Source organism: Cyrtonyx montezumae, unplaced genomic scaffold (genome assembly GCF_038088225.1).
Source record: "Cyrtonyx montezumae isolate F1298 unplaced genomic scaffold, pur_monq_1.0 scaffold_1, whole genome shotgun sequence".
In the NCBI taxonomy this organism is placed as follows: domain Eukaryota; kingdom Metazoa; phylum Chordata; class Aves; order Galliformes; family Odontophoridae; genus Cyrtonyx; species Cyrtonyx montezumae.
The window spans coordinates 27,752,828-27,770,422 of record NW_027071825.1 but is presented as its reverse complement, the minus strand read 5'-3'; the positions used below and the strand labels follow the sequence as shown (position 1 = coordinate 27,770,422).

At 41.8% G+C, this 17,595-nt stretch overlaps 1 protein-coding gene across 3 annotated transcripts in view; it reads left to right on the top strand.

Moving 5' to 3' along the window:
* PLA2G4A (phospholipase A2 group IVA) overlaps positions 1–17,595 on the top strand; it is a 59,223-nt gene that overhangs the window by 1,355 nt on the left and 40,273 nt on the right. The window contains exons 2-3 of one of the 3 annotated variants that reach the window (XM_065745492.1): positions 4,600–4,681; positions 16,693–16,841. In XM_065745492.1, the coding sequence (XP_065601564.1) occupies positions 4,600–4,681; positions 16,693–16,841 (231 nt within the window). Of the gene's footprint in view, positions 1–4,599; positions 4,682–16,692; positions 16,842–17,595 lie in introns of those variants that run through there. The other 2 variants (XM_065745511.1, XM_065745503.1) reach the window with 2 other exon arrangements.

The following is a 17,595-nucleotide window of genomic DNA, read 5'->3' as shown; positions in this document are numbered from 1 at the left end:
TAGCAGCCAACAGATGCAGAACTCATGTTCTGTAGTTCTGTGAAGACCACTGTAAAGATAAGCTTCCGAGTCTGATGCCTGTATTTAACAGTGTTTAAAACTTTCCGTGAACTGATTCCTTTCTGCGTCAGTGCCCTCTCCTGGATGGAATGTTTGCTCTGCTGTGCAGGAGCAGTCTGAGGCATTCCCATCACTCACGTAAAAGATCTCTCTTGACACCAGTGTATGCACTGGTGAAGAAAGTGCAGGTGTTAGAAGTATAAGTAATTTTAATTCTCTGGAAGTGCTGAATTCTAATTAAGGGATGATGTTACAGGAGCACTGTAAATGCAAGATGCTATTTTTTTCCTCTCTTTTTGTGTCAATTTAAATTGCAAGGAAAGTCGCACTAAAATTAGAACACTGGGCAGCAGGCAAAACCAGTGTGTTTTGGTAGATTCATAGATTCATAGATACATTAGGTTGGAAAGGACCTACAAGATCATCAAGTCCAGCCATCATCCTGTCACCTACCCAACTACTAAATCAAATCCCTTAGCACCTCATCTAAACGCTTCTTTGATAATGGTTGACATTAGAAGACTCAGAAGTTAGCATTTTCCAGAAGTCCTACTAAATACTGTGCATTTTCTGATCTCTATCTTTTTCCTCCCCTGTTTTTTGAGAGCTGAGTGGGAATAAAAGCAGGCATTCACGCAGTCACTGCAGGTACAGGTAGATCTGACTGTACCAAAAATACTCTCACATAAATAAATAGCTATGACATAGTATATCTGGTTAAATCGTTATTGGGGTTAAATATTAAGATAATGGATAAAATTATTTCAAGATTTTTGTGCAGAACTACCTGCATTCATTTGTAATATTTATGTAAAAGAGCATGGGCTTCGTGGAAATCTGTTATTTAAGAAAATAGGCAAACATTTTCCTTTGTCCAGTTCAATTGTCAGCTCAAATGTTCTGCTTAAAGTCAGGGAAGTAAAAGCAGTAAATCTTTATTGCGCAATGTATACCAGACCCAGACCTTCCTGGTTTGTATTCTGTGTATATCTCCAGGTTGAGTTACATTTCATGACTCTGCATTGTAAGGGATGAAAAATACTGTATTCAATGTATGCAAATTCCTTGCTTTCTGAGTAAGAGTGGAAAGTTCATAAGCAAAACCTGGCTGTCTTACAGCAGATTTTTAGGGCATTGTCTATGATGGGAAAGCAATGGTTTTAGGCAAATATGAATACAAAAATAGGTAAAAAGTAGAGGGAGTTAGATAACAAGGGAAATTTTATGGGGAAGATAAAGCAGCTAAATGTGGAAGAGGAAGGAAGAAGGCGGAAGGGGGAGTTTAAAAAAAAAAGTTGAGAGTTGTGTGAGAGCAAATGATATTGAGCAGTGGATGTTCAGCATACTTGGAAAACCTTGTGCTTGTATCTCAAAGGGGGAGATCAAACAAGGAGAGAGTAAATGCTGTCCATGGAAGTGTCCTTCATTCAGAAAACCTGTCTTTGGAGTAGGCAAATTGAAAGCTATTTTTATTTTAACTTCTTCCTTCTCCCTATTTATAGAGAAAGAGGAAATAAAGTGAAACAAATGCATAAAGCCAGGCCTCACTGGGAGAGGCTGTTTAGGCTTCTGAGTTTTGTGAGCTTCTGAAATTTTTACCCTACTTGGGTTTCTAAAGGTATGCAGATGTTGCTCCACTTAGTGTTGCAATGTTTATGTGATTTATGTACAGTCTTGTTTTTTTTAGAAGTAATTGAGAAGTTGGCAATGTACAGATTTTTATCAAGACTTAAGATGGACGTAAATCACTTGAAAATGTAGCTTTGTCATCTAAATTATTAAGGGCTGGATTTACAAAGGTATTCAGGGTCAATATGTTGTATTTTCAGGGCTTCTCCCTTCTGTAGAAGAAAGGCTTTCCAAAAACCAACAAAGAAATGATGTGCTAGCTGTTAATTTGGGTGTTTATTTCTCTTAGAAACAGGATCCAAAGTGGAAAAAATGCCTTAATTTTTGATTGCGCTGAGTTGCATCAAAAACATTTATTTTGGGCTAAGAAAAGAGCTGGACTTTGGAGCTTCCTGTGCTTCCCTGTGTATATCTTTACTAAGAGGGAGATGGTTTATTTTAGTACTGTGCTTTTGCAAAATTCTTCTACGCGTGTGATTATAGCCAGATATTAATAACTCCATAATTATAAACCTCACTGTGTTATTTTGGGTGAGGTGTGGGTTAAGAAGATAATACTTCCATGTTGTTTTGCCATTGTTAACGTTCACATTCATTTTGGAGGTTACCAAACGTAAGGCCACAGTTAACAGTTTTTAGGATGGGGCTTAGGCAGCCTGATCTGGTGGGGGCAGCCAGTACAGGGCAGGGGTTGGGGCTGCAAGGCCCCTTCCAACACAGCCGTTCTGTGATTTGACAGTGGGCACTTTATTGAGGCATATGAGTTTGATGAATAGGACTAAAGTGCAGGCAGGCTGCTTTCCAGAGGTGCTGTCTCTAAGGGAGCACCTTTGCAGCACTGTGCGGCACTAGAACTGAACTCAAACTCTGTGTGGCAGCTTAGAACTAAATCTCGCACTCTGATGTCCTGTTCTTGTAACTTAATGATAGCTGGATCCTCCTCTCTGTTGCTAAATGCTCAGTGATCTCTGGTTTAACATGAGGACAGGATCTTTCCTAACAGCTAGAACAAGGGGAAGGGCGGTGTGTTTGCACTTTGGACATTTCTTTTTTAATTATAAGGTTGTATAGGGAAAGAAAAAAAACACTGTGTGAGCAAACACTGGGCCAGTGCTGTGTTGTGAAACCAATACTTCAGCAGTCTGACATGCGTGTGGATGTGGCACACACCAGTAAAACAGCCTTGAGCACTCGTAAAATGAAATGGAAAACAAGGGGCGATGAGAGATGCTGCTTTCTGCAGATTCAGAGCATCTAAAAATTCACAGAACTGCATGAATGACAACGCTGAGGAAGCTTCACGTCGCTCAACCAGCCCCTCTTCCCTGTTGAGGAAGGTGTGTGCAGGGAGAGGTTCCATCCTCCTTCCCATTCATGCACCTCACCTCATGCAAGTTGCAATGCAGCAGGTGGATATTGTGAAGTTACTGGGCTGTTTGCATATAGGTTTTTATTTTTTTTTTCCTCATCAGCTTATTCCTCTAAAAAAAAAATGTGCATTTGTTTGTTTATTTATGTATTTACACGTGTGCAGAAGAAAACATAGCAGGAAAGCATCAGATACAGCTTGAATGGGCAAGCCCCATGTCAGAGGTGTTGTCTGTCGTTTAAAACAATCTTCTAGGAATTTCCTGATTTCTGTAGTTCCTCTGTTACTTCTGATTGGAAACTTTTGCAATATAATCTGGTTAGTTGTTCTGTTTTTAATGATTCATAAGCAGCATTTATCTTACTGTATTTCACAAAGCTGGTGCGTGTTGACGAGGAGATAGCAGAAAAATCCCAGATGGAGACTTGGGGCACAGGTGTGTCAGCCTGGATGGCAGGGGAGCACCTGGGACCCCGGGGTGGGGTGCAGACCCTTGTGCAGCCCTCGTTCCTGCGGCTGCAGGGCCCAGCAGCTGGTACCCAGTGCTGTCTGCCCCACAGAGCTCAGGGACAAGAAGGTGCCTGAATTTCTTGCCAGGAGTCTGAGCTGGTACTGGGTGAACCAATGCTACGTAGGCAGTCAGACAGCCCAGGTAAGGCTCAGCCTCAAGCAGGCAGCGTAGGTGTAGTGCTGGGAGCAGCTGGCGTGCCCTGCTCCTGGCTGCAGGGTGCTCACAGCTTGCCTGCGTGCCCTAGGGCCCTTCCTGTGGAAGGAAGGCCATGGCATCTGCTGTCAGTGCCAGAACGGTTCTCAGTGGCATTCAGCGGGTTGGTCAACTTTGTAACTACGTAGATAAAGTAGAAGTAGATGTGAGCTCTTCCCATTGGGGTTTTTTACTTTTGTTTCTTAATTTTACATCCTTTTCTACTTCCCTATTTCATGTGGAATCCATGTTCCGGCTGCTCTTAGAAAGGCAGCTCCTCCTGTTGCTCAGTCTTTGCAGGAAACAGGAAGCTCCAAAAGCGGTGTGGTTTGCTTGTGGGCATTTTAACAGCTTGCTTTTCACCTTTACTCCATAGTGTTGGGAATGCTTGTGCTTTGAGTTTTGATGTGTATTAAAAAGGTGTGCCGTGCTTTACTGAGTTTTATCCTTTTTTTTGCACCCATTTTTACTGGAGGAAAGTAATTCTAAACACAAGCACGTGGTAAAATAATACCCTCCACTATTTTTTTCTTATCATACCATGTTGTCCTTGACTGACTAAATGCCTTAAAGCAGATTTGTAGAGAGGAGGAGTGTTATTCACTGAGATCAGTAGGTGTGGCTGCAGGAAAATCAAGCAACCCCAGTATATGGTCTGACCTTTCAGTAAAGCTACGGGGTGCAGTTCAGCTTTATGATGCTCTATCCAGTATGCTTTTTTTTTTTTTTTTTTAACATTTTGCCTTGGGGATTTCTCTCCGTTCTTGGACAAAGTGAAAAGTGTTTTTAATAGCTGCTGGTTCTGGAGTTTAATCATCTTTAACTCTCTGACTTCTAGGTGGAGCACCAGTACTCACACATTTTCACTGTGACAGTAAGGAAAGCCACAAATGTCACAAAAGGAGCCATTGGTGACATGCGTGAGTATATCTCGTTCTGTTTTGCTTCTTTCTTCTGGGAGACTGTTCCCGTAGGCAGGAGGGGATGACACAACATGCTTGTCATTTAATAAAAGATTGGTTGGTTTGTTTTTTCAGTCTTACTTGTTAAAGCAAGACCAGTATACCCATTTTGTTGCTTGCTCATTTCAAATTAGAAAGCAGATTTGCCTCTCTTTCTTTCATTGATCCAGAGAAGTTGTAAACAGTTTGCCTACAACCTATGTTTAGTTCTTTGGCTTAGTCAGAAGTGCTGTTCCGTGGATAGTGAATCTGGCTCTTGTATCTTCAAAAGGCTGTGGTTTGGTGTTGTCAACAATTGAAAAGAAAGAAGCCTAGAGCTCTGCTGAGTCAATGCAATAAAAAAAGAAAGGAGGGGAAAGAATAAGCAGATCTCACGGTGGAGAGCAGCATGAGACACTGCTGCTCCTTCCCCTTTCTGTTACACTTCTGAGTCTCCAGACTTAGTAGCTCAACAGGAAACCACCAGGAAGGACTCATGAAAACTTGCCCATTCTTAAGGAGGAAAGGAGAGAATAATATACAGGCTTAGTTTGTAGAATATTCCTGCTTCCTTTATTATGAATGTTTTGCTCTCTCATTTCTCTGACGCTTCATCCCTTACTTAGTCTGGAACTGCATCTGAGGAGGAGGAGCATGGTGGTATTTTGCTTCTGCTCTTTGGTCAGGCTTGTTTGAGAGGCAGTTGTTTCTCTCACAGCACATTCTTGGAAGCTGCTTTCAGATCAGACTACAGCAGCTGCTCTCTTACACAGATTTGCTTTGGCAAGTGAATGATTCTGCTATACTTACTTGCACTGATATTAAACATGGCATGTAGGTAGGGAGGGGTGACAGGTAGCCTTGGCAGGGGAATATTTGGGAATCTCTTTGTTATCTATGGTAGGATGATGGAGAGGAGCACACACAGGATGCTGTGAGAGTTTATCCTGATGGTCTTGGAAAGGATCTTTAACAAAAACAAACAAACAAAAAACAGAAAACAAAAACAAAACAACAACAACAGAAGTATGGCAGAAATTGTCTAAAAACTAGAACAGGGGCCTCACAAGTGTACTTGCAGGAGAAGATGGGTTCAATGGAAGGACACAGGTTCCTGGCACAAGAGAGTGGGGAGATGAAAAGGGAAGAAGGAATGATGGGCTTGAACTATGAAAAGGAGTATGGAAAAGCTTAAAAAGAAAGCCAGAAGACCATCAGAATGGGGTATAGTCCTAAGGTAAAAATTCCAGATATTATCCATCAGTAACGTTGTATTTCTGTCCAGTAATTCTGAAAACTTACTGAATCAATGAAATGGAATAGTTTCTCAGAAAGAACTTGGATAACAGCTGGCAGAACTATTTCAGGGGCTACTGAAACCTGCCTGGTTTCCTGTCTGAGGTACCTTCCAACACTTATAACCTGGTGCACCTCAGCAAGCTTTCATGTTCCCAGGGCTTGTTCTTGGAGTCCTGGCAAATCCCCCAGAGTGAAATAACAAAACAGTGAAAAGCAGATGGTTGTCTCTCTTTCTGTTTTGGAAGTGTTTCTATTTCCCATTTATATACATATCCTGGTGTATTAGAGCCTGGAAGCTATTTGATCAAATCTGTAATCTTGTTGATACCAAAGAAAGGTGCATGAAGGCATGAGTGCTGCAGAGCCTTCTCAGTTGTTTGTGGTAGCCAGTATTTTTTTCATTTGATTTGTCAGAACTAGCTGTTGAAGGAATTTCTGAACATTTTCATCAGATTTCTGTTCTGAATGTTTACATCAGATTTGTGATCTCAAACATAGGATTTAATGCCAGAGAGAATATCTGTTTTCATGTTTTGAAACTGTTTATCTTTGCAGCCACGTGATTCAGTTTACATCTTTGCCATTTTTTATGAGACTAATAGCTTTCTGGAAGAGCATTGAAGGATCTGGGTAGATCTAAGTTTATTGATCTAGTGAAAGGATTTACTATTTTGCTGTATTTCCACCATAAGGATCTGAGGTCTGCTTCTGCCCAGAGAGCCTTGTGTCTGGTGTATATAGGGTTCTGACTGTGCTTAGGCATGGAGAGCAAATGGCATGTTACCTACTCCTCTATCTTCACAGGCCTGGGCTGGAGAGACATGCAGAATTTTAAGCAAACTTCAAGATGTCCTGAACACTTCATTAATGAAGAGTATAAATGGATGTGTCATCCTTAAAACTTCATAATGGATATATACTACAACTTCCACGGGCTATGTTTCCTTATGTGAATAGCGCATGCAGAACTCTGCTGACTCAAGATGTTTGCTTTGTTTCCTGGCTGACTGAAGCAATAGGGAAATTTGGAGCTAGGATAGCTTCAGGCCCTCTGTTTTTATTTCTCTTGCTGAGATTTACCATTGTATCTGTAAACTTTAAAAAGTCTTTATTGAGTGATTTGACAAAGACTGGCCATCGGATCAATCAGGTCATACTTGCGTCTTTGTAGCTAAGCTCCAGTAGCTGACTGGGATCATTTTTGTGGCCCTTCTCTGGATGCCTCCAGCACGTCTCTGTCTCTCCTGTACCGAGTGCTCCACGTCTGGATGCAGTGCTCCAGGTGATGTCTCACCAGTGCAGAGCAGAGGGGCTGATCTCCTCCCTCTACCTGCTGGTCATGCTGCTTTGGACGCAGCACAGGATAAGGCTGGCTTTCTGTGAGGGCACGTTGCTGGCTTATGTCCAGCTGCCATCCACCAGTATTCCCAGGTCCTTTTCTTCAGGGCTGTGCTCAATCATTCCATCCCCCAACTTGTACTGATAGTGGGATCTGCCATCACTGAGCTGCAGTACCTTGCACTTGACTTTGTTGAACCTCATGAAGTTCTCCTGCGCCCACTGCTCAGTCTGTCTTGGTCTCTCTGGATGGCATCCTGTACCTTGGGCATGTCATATGCACCCCACAGCTTGATGTCATCTGCAAACCTGCTGAGGGGGCACTCAATCCTACTGTTGATGTCATAGATGAAGATATTGGAGGGCATGATCCCAGTATTGATTCCAGATGGATGTTTCCTGGTGAAACTTCATGGTGGGGCTCGTGGGATGCTCCCGTGAAACTGAAGACACTACTCTTGGTACATTTTGAGCCTCTCTCTTTTAGAAAGGTGCCTCCCTCCTTTTCTTGTTTGTCCTCTGTAGAAGTTTGATTTCTTCCTGCTTTCTTCTCTTCTGCCTCTCATCCTCCCTGCCTGGTGAGGCTTTGAAGTTTTGTTAGGGTTGATCTGATGCCTGATCCCAAGAGAAAACCAGGAAGAAAATCATAGCTCGATTCTGTGTGAAAACAAGAATGAGTATGTGATACTTTGCTCTGATTCTCTCCAAGGTCTCACCCGTTTCCAGTAAGGGCTTCCCTCTGCTGTATGTGCTTTTAATGCAATTACAAAGTTTCTTCTGCAGAAGTTTTCCTTCATTTCTTAAGTCTTCTCATCTCTGAAAAGGAATTCTGCAGGATACTATCTACTCTTTGAAAAATCACTGTTTGATCTGTTTTGCAACTGTGCTATAAAAGTGAAATTTGAAGCTTCCCCTGATTACTCTCGTGCATTTGTTGGTTGTTATCTTTCCCACATACTAGTCTGAACTCAGGAAGTGCTAATTTGTTGAAATTCTGGGAAGGAATGCCTGCTTAGTCAGTGCTGGATTGTTCCACGCTTAGCTGGACAGACGAACTCACTCATCCCTTTCTGTCAATGGACCTATGGTGTTGATGTATGTCTGCTGTTCTGACTCAGCACATCCACTCCTCTGTACCATAAGTGAAATGCCTGTGATGTGCAGAAACTGTTCACAGGTGTCACTTGATTTTAAAATTTCCTGTAACTGCTTGCAGTAGCAATGATTGTGGTTTTACTGAGGCATGAAGTTTATGTAACCAACCTCAGCCTGCACTCATCTGTGGTCCTGCCTGGTTTAGGCAGCTCCAAGGTCTTGAAGGCCCACTGAGAGCAGTTGCCAGAATCAGAAAGCTGGAGGAAGTGCCTCTGTCGCTCAGAGGTTCTGAGGCTGTGTTTCAGCATCATAGTCCATGGAGCTCCTGTAGCCACTGGTAGAGGACCAAAACCTCTAAAGCCCCAGGATGCCAAGCACGGATCCAGTATGAACTTGTTCTGCAGATCCAGAAAATGTTGACAGTTTCAGTTATCATGAGGAGCCTGTATGCCAGACTAGAACTAATCTATATTCATCAACATGTAGAAGTTACACTGTGAGCTTTGAGTAATTTGCCAGGAATGTGATGATAAACCTAAGCCTACACCAATCCCAGTTATTGCTGCCCATACCTGGCATCAGCGTGGACTCACAGCTGCAGCTGGCAGTGACAGAAGGAAAGGGTTCACAAGCGTAACACTACCTGTGCTCGTAAGAGCTAAGCATTTCAACTGAAGAAGGAAAAAATGAACAAACACCTTGGATTCTACTGGACCACCAGAAAAACAGACTTTTCTCTGGACCATTACAAGCTGATGTTTTTGTTGCTTTTCACTACTCTCTACAAAGGCAGCTGGAGAGAGCCCAAAAAAGGGAATATTGTCTCTTGGCACTTCAGTGGACCTGTTGTGAACTTATTAAAGGTTCGGGTGGCAATTTTATTTTACTTTTTTTGACAAGGCTGCATCAGGAAATGTGCTGGTGGAGTCTGTCCTGGCAGTGAAGTAGGTCATGTACTCCCTGAGATGGGTGTGCAATCCTTTCCTTCACCTAAAGAGTGTCGGAGCTGAAAAGCAGTGTAATGCAAGGCATTAATAGTCTCTAACAAATCAGTTACTCAATGACAGGATTTCTCAGAGCAAAGCTGCTGTTTCAAGAGCAGCACTGCCTCACTTGCAGTCACCTTTCTCAAATAGAATCCAATCCCGCATCATCCCCTTTGCGACATCTCTCTGTCTGATGAGGCCAGAAGCCTTGGCAGTCCTTATTGTACGTGCAACACAGCAAATAACCTCATGCCTCCTGCTTGTGGCCCCGTGCTGATAGACCATTAATTTGTTTGAAGGCTCTCAGAAGCAACTGCTCCCAATTAATGGGAAGATTGAATTTCAATAGTAGTAATTAGACTACATTAGTACCTATTGTGAACACTCAGAATTAGCATCACTGAAGTTAAATTGATTTATGAGAGGGCCTACACAAGGATTTAATTAAACTTAGCTAATAATGCTTTGCAGGTTATAATTGTATTTATTTTATTAGTTCAAGTCAGCCAATTAAAAAAAGCTAAAAAAGCTGAAACAGTCTCATCTGAAGTGTGGTGGCACAGGGGGTTGGAAGCCCCCACTGCTAACATAGGAGGAGTGCACTAAGACACAGTCCTCTTGAAAAGTGAGAATTCAGAGCAAACTTGAGAAGGCAGATCATGTCTTTGTTGCTTTTCAGATTTTGCTCTTAGCTTCTTCAGTGATGGCTGCAGGAGATTTTAATGTAAAGATTACCCAATAGAGTCATGAGATGTTTCTTGGTGTTGCAGCCTGACACAGCCTGTTCTGCTGCATTGTGTTCCTGGTGCACCTCCCCAAGTAGGAGAAGAACTGTTTGATTTCCAGAGTTACACGTCCAGCCCATGTGAATCAAATGAAGTTCAACGAGGCCAAGTGCAAGGTGCTGCACTTGGTTTGGGTCAATCCCAGATATGAGTAAAGTCTGGGAGAAGAAATCATTGAGTGGCCATGCCGAGAAGGACTTGGGGATCCAGTGAAACAAAAAGCTGGACATGAACCAGCAGTGTGCTCTTGCAGCCTGGAAGGCCAGTGGTACCCTGAGCTGCACCAGAAGAGGTGTGGCAGCAGGGAGAGGGAGGTCATTGCCCCTTTCTCTTCTGCCCTGCTGAGGCCCCATCTGGAGTTTTGCATACAGGCTTAGGGTCCCCAGCATAAGAAAGATGTGGAGCTGTTGGAGTTTGTCTGGTGGAGTGCTGTGCTCCAGCCCTGTGATCCTTTTTTTACGAAGAGCAGTTGAGGGAGTTGGGCTTGTTCATGTTGGTGAAGAGAAGGCTCCCAGGAGCCTTACTGTAGACTTCCACTAGACTTAACTGGAGCGAGACCAACTTTTTACATGGTCTGACAGTGATAAGAAAAGGGGGAGTGGCTTTCAACTAAAGGGGAGGAGATGTAGGTTAAATGTTAGGAAGAAATTCTTCACTCGAAGTATGGTGATGCACTGACGCAGGCTGCCCAGGGATGCTGTGGGTGTCCCATACCTGGAGGCATTGAATGCCAGGTTGGATGGGGCCCTGGGCAACCTGATCTAGTGGGTGGTGACCAGACCATGGCAGGGAGGGGAATTAGATGATCATTGAGGTCCCTTCCAACCCAAGCCATTTTATGATTCTTTGTTTCTATGGCATCTTATCCTGAGCACCAGTTAACCCAGTCAGGCTGCTCACTCCCCCTGCTCATGTGCCCAAGTAGCACTGCTGGGACTTTGTGGTGGACCTGGCAGTTCTGACATTTCCATTCCTCCCTGGCTGTTTGCAAGTAAGTAGTTAATGGTGCCTCTGTTCTCCTGGACATATATTGGCAGGCCTTGTGTGCAAGACAAATCTAGTGATATAAATAGTTGTTAATACTTTCTTTGGGGAGCATTTGTTATTTGTCAATTACTCACGGTGGATGATTGTTAATAAACAACTTTTACTGATGAAAAGAGTAACAGACATTTTCACTTGACTGTGATAGGGGTAACAAATCACATTTCTATGCCACAGTGAAACATGTTGTAAAGTGAGCCCCAATCCCCTGCTAAAGCAGGCTCCCTGCAACATGTCGTGCAGGTGGGCATCCAGGTAGGTCTTGAATATCTCCACAGAAGAAGACTCCACCAGCACTCTGGGCAGCCTGTTCCAGTGCTTTCTCACCCCGACTGTAATGAAGTACTTTCCCATGTTAGTATGGAACTTTCTATGTTTAAGTTTTAGGCTATTACTCATATCGCTGCACACCACTGAGGAGAGCCTGGCCTCGTCCATTTGCCTTCCACCTCTTTTTAGATATTGATCAGCATTGATCAGATCTCCCCTCAGTCTTCTTTTCCATAGGATGAAGAGACCCAGGTCTGTCAGCCTTTCCTCACATGAGAGGTGCTCCAGGCCCTTCATCATCTTTATGGCCCTCCACAGAACTCCTAGGAGATCCCTGTCTTTTTTAAACTGGGAAACCCAGAACTGAACGCAGTATTCTAACTGTGGCCTTACCAGTTTTATTTAATAATCCATTAATAGCTTATTTACTAATCCATTATGATAACAAGTGTTTATATTAAGCTTATAATAAGTGGGATAAAAAGACGAATTCTTTTGTAACAAATTGGACTTTTGAATGCTTCAGGAGCTTTGCATTGCTTTCAAGCTTCGATGGACCAATTAGATAAATGTCAGTGTATGACAGAGGTAGCTTTATCCTTTCTGATTTAAATTTGAACAAGTTTTCTGCAGATTCTGAATGTGTTGTGGTATTGAAATAATTGTATGGCTGAAATACATACTGTTAATCATATTAATGTGGAGGCCTGGTCACAGCCATCCTACCAGATGGGTAACACAAGATAAAATGGATTCCAGTCATTGTAGAGAGTTATACAGTTTTCTTTAACAGATTGTTTTAAGCATTATTCATTTTTCACGTGGAAATGATTGGTTGTAATTAGTGTCCATTGTGTGTTTCACTTTATAATTCATGGTATTGTTTAGAGGTAGGATTCTATAGGAATTATATACATGGAAATAGAAGAAAAGTAATTAAAACCTTGCTTCCTACCTCTTGGCCATTTGTTAAGGCTGCTTAAAAAAAAAAACACACAAGAAAAAAAACCTTATTTTGCTGACTCTGCTTTTGATACTGGATTTCTGCACAACCCTTGGGAATTTAGCAGATGCTTTAAATATTTCAGGAAGTTTATTATGAACATTTTGTTAACTACCTTTATAATTCATTCATCTCTAAGCTAATAATTGAGGGACCCACTGAAATCAGTGCTGAAATTAATTATAATACTTTGTGTAAAGGTGGATCTTTAGCTACACTTGTATGTCAGTTCATATTCCTTTTTTCTCTGATTAATACTAATGATTTCTGGTGCCTCTGTATGTCATTTGCAACCCTTGCAAGCAGCTTTCTTTTACTTCACTCAATGAACAGTTCTGTAACAACTTTGCCTTTACATTTGCAAACTTAATTCACTTACAGTGATTGCACTTCTGAAGCGTCAGCTTTTGACCCATGAACCATTTCATTAAGGTGCTTCCTTTTCACATCAAAATGTAGATAACAGCCATGATCAAGCTGTTTTTCATTGGTATTTCGAGATTCCTTTTTTTTTTTTCTTTTGGAAACATACCTGGGCAATCAACGGGCAAAAATACGTACAGGAACAAATGGATCTGTACAAGAGGATGCACACACCATCTATTTTACCTGCACATTAAATATGTTAAGCAACTTTGTGTTACTTGCCAGATTGCTGGTAGCTACTTTGTGAGTGCCATCCTCAAGTAATAAAAAGGAGTGCAATTTTTATTTATATAGCCTGGCTTGTAGCAATACCTTAATCAGAGCACACAGTCTTCCAGTATTTTTCCTCTTCAGCTGAAGAAGGATGTTTGAAAAGAGTAGGTTTTCATTTTCTTAATTGAAAATAGCACAAAATAAACTTTCAAACATGAAAGGATGATTAACTCCTAGCCTCAGGTTAAAAAACATCATAAAGTCAGGGAGTGAGGGGGAGGCTTGGCATTGCTAAGTTACCAAGGTATTTCTTTTATTTATTTTAGTTGCTGATTTTCTAAGTTTATCTGCTCTCTGCCTTGGTTTAGTTTCTGCTTCAACACTCACTTGGAGTCTGTCTGGTAGGGAGTCAGTAATGGCAGCTGGCTGCCAGCTGTGCTGTGGTTGAGTTTTCCACATGCTTTGGAGTTTGGAATACGGATGAAGAGCCATTGGCTTTTTGTGTTTAAAACAAAAGTTGAGGTTTCGTAACGTACAGTCAGAGCCAATCCATGATCACATAAAGATTGAACAGAAAGAGAAGCGTCAAAGTTTTGCTCAGAATGTTGCTTAATGCTGATTTATTTGTTAAAAACGAAGCTTCTGGGGGTACGTTCAGCCCGTTGGCACTGCGCATCTCGGGGGTTTATTGCCTAAGTATTGCTCGATGTACAGACTTACAGATGAGATCTTGTCATTGCTGACTGCAGTAGGTGTTTTGCTATGCAGACTCATGGGGCTTTGAATTCCCTGCCTTCAGGCACAGATTTGTGTTGTAATTCAAGAGAGGTAATGCAGACAGTAGAAGTTGGCAATTAGTTACATCTGTCCATAGAAAAAGAAAAAAGATGTAAAAAACACCTGGGGATTGATCCCATCTCTTCCCCTGACTTCAGCTAAGAGGCAAGCTAAGACAAAAATTGTCTGGAGCTAATGAAGAGTGCAATTTAAAGGCTTGCTACACCATTCCCCAACTTTAAATAGCTGCTCATTAATTAACAGCTAACAGTGCGACCTGCCAGGTTGTAGCAATTAGCTGAGACCCACAGATACGGAGCACAATGTAAAAATCCCTCAGAGTCTTGCATGTTTTTCTGCTTTTCCACAGAGATTGTAAGTACTTTTTTGTGCAAGTTCAGTGCTTCTCTGTTGGTAGTGTCAGAAAGCATGTTAGCCCCAGCTGATGCTCCCAACTGGAAGTGGCAGGAGGCCAAAACATTTTGACTTCATTCTGACTTGGTACACGAAACCTCCTGAGTGTTTTCAGAAAGCCTTCTTTTCTTTTTTTCCAAAGGAAGACCAATCCTTGTTTGAAACTACTGATGTATATATACATCCTGATATATATATTTGTTTACTCTTTCTTCTGGGTATAGGGACCCCATGGCTCTTGGCTTCAGCACTTTCTGATAACGTTTTACTGAAATCAGGAGCCTTTGAACACATCTGGCTTTGTTGAAAAAAATATCTTTAGACTTGAAGTTTATACAAGAAGGGATGTTCAGACCTGTTTTACCTAGTGATGCATTTTAATCTCTTTCCTAAAGACATCTTTAATGAAAAGATTCTTGTTTATAGTGAGCAAAGCATTTCCTTGGAAGTGTTTCCCAAAGGCAGAGGACAACCTTTGCCCATGTTACAGCTGGTGGTTTTGTATGGAAAGGTCAACAACAGCCTGTTTCTTATATTTGAAGGATAAGAAATAGTTGCAAAAAGTATTTTCTCTAAAACCTTGATTGACAATGATGAGATAAACAAAATGGAAATCCATAAGTTCATAAGTTCATAAGGTTGGAAAGGACCTACAAGATCATCTAGTCCAACCATCCTCCTATCACTATCCCTACCCAACTACTAAATTAAATCCTTTAGCACCTCATCTAAACGCTTCTTGAACAGCGCTAGGGATGGTGCCTCACCCACCTCCCTAGGCAGGCCATTCCAGTGCCTGACCACTCTTTCAGAAAAGAAATGCTTCCTCAGGTCTAATCTCAATCTTCCCCGGCGCAACTTGTGGCCATTCCCTCTCGTCCTGTCGTTATTTATCAGGGAGAAGAGGCCTACCCCCTCCTCACCACAACCCCCCTTCAGGAAGTGGTAGAGTGCAATAAGGTCTCCTCTGAGCCTCCTCTTCTCCAGACTAAACAATCCCAGCTCCCTCAGCCGCTCCTCATAAGACTTGTGCTCCAGACCCCTCACCAGTTTTGCTGCCCTTCTCTGAACACGCTCCAGGGCCTCAATGTCCTTCTTGTAGTGAGGGGCCCAAAACTGAACACAGTACTCGAGGTGCGGCCGTACCAGAGCTGAGTACAGGGGGATGATCACCTCCCTGCTCCTGCTGGCTACACTATTTCTAATACAGGCCAGGATGCCGTTGGCCTTCTTGGCCATCTGGGCACACTGCCGGCTCATGTTGAGCCGAGCATCAACCAACACCCCATACTATTTTTGGATATAAGCTTGAAGCAAAATTAACTAATATGGAGTTAGGAAGAAAATAAGTCAGAGAAATGTTGGTGCAGCTTTGATGCTGACAGTGTGTGTATTTGTAATCTTACCGAGTGCTTTCTATAGCAGTTTGGCTGGATTTCTTCTGTTGATATAGCAGGCTGATGAAGTTCAATTTCCATGGAACTCTCTATCTTTTAAGAGTTGAACTTAAATGTGAGAATGTGATAGAATCTCTTCTGCAGATACAATGCAACACTATTCAAGGATCATGACAACTGACATTTCTCATTTAGGAATGAACTGTCATTCATAATAGAGATGTTGACATTGGTGATGGTTTAATCTCAGACAGAAAAGATTCTCCTTTGAGAGCAAAATCTCATTTGACAGAAGAAAATTACTAGCTTTAATGGATTGGAAATGTAAGATTGCCAACAATACATTCTTTTAGGAGGGAATGGCTTTTATTGAACATCAAGTGAATTTTTTCAGGGTGTACTTTTTCTCCCACTAGTAATTCTGCTTAGATAAAGTTGGCATATGTTACTGTATTTTCAGTCAGAGTTCTGCAGTTTTTCAGATATCACTAGTGATAGTAAAGTCTTGGTTCTCTGGTGACCTCCACAAAGTCAAATAGGTGAAAGAGGATCCTAAGTTAGACATCCTTGTTTTCATTTTTAATCGAAGACCGTGTTTGTAGAATGTTTTTGTGCCAGTGCTGCGACACTGGAAAAAGGAGGGGGTAAGAGCTTTTAGCAATAATTACCACTGCTTGGTAGTAGTATACATATTTCCAATAAATGTTAATCTTTTCCAGTGCCCTTCCATTTGTTCAAGGCTCTCCACCTAACAGCATAACTTCTGTTTCCTTTTGAGATACTGGTAATATTGTTGTATCACTTATTTCATTATACTCATAGGATTTGTATAGTTAAATTTAAATATATTTCTGCCATAGATCATATGATAATCTGTGGTTTCACATAACTTTTACAACTCAGATTTGAGTAATATGGAATCCTGCATTGTTTTGCTCCGTAGTTGACACTCCAGATCCCTATGTGGAACTGTTCATCCCTTCTGCTCCTGACTGCAGGAAGAGAACTAAGCATTTCAATAATGATGTGAATCCTGTGTGGAATGAGACCTTCGAGTTCATTCTGGACCCCAACCAAGAGAATATTCTTGAGGTAAATAAAGTGACTGAGCTGTCTGTGAAAATTGAAGTTTAAAATAACAGTACTTTATGGAAATGTTTTGTTAAGATTTCAGATTTTTTTTTTTAATATTAAAGGCTGGATTTTGCCTATAGTCATGATTCTAGACAAGAGGTGTTGTATACAATGAATAGCCTTGATAATCATTTTAAAATGTGCATCTTTGTCATTTGTTAAGTTTTCCTGGGTTGTAAAGAAAAGGTGAGTATTATGTATAATTATTTAATCAGTACACTCAGTTAGAATGTAAGTTCATCTGTGATGCTATGTTAGCTTGGTTCTTCAAAGGACACGGCCCTAACCCATAAAGCACTCTGATGCAAGCATACAGGTTTTCAGTCTAAATTAAATAGACAGTGTAGTGGTGTAATGGCAACGGGACCAGTGCAGTGAGAAGATGTTATAAAGAAAGAAGAAAATGGTAGGCTCATCCATCTCTAAGGATTGAGGCTTGCAGGGAAAAACTCCATAAAGGACAGATCTCTAATGAGTGATCCTTCCTCAGTGGCAGTCTGTGCTTAAATGGGGTCGAAGAGGGTTTGAGCCTGGCTTCACCCCTTCAAGTTGCACAGGTCTTCACCTGTGCTCTCAGGGCTGTCTGGGTCTTTTCTCAAGATGCTCAATCAGTGGCTCAGGCTGTGATTCAGCAGTTGCCATGCAGACAGCAAGGGCAGAAGCTAAAGCTTGGGAAGCTATTTTCTGGGCTAGTAACCATAACCTGTTGAGG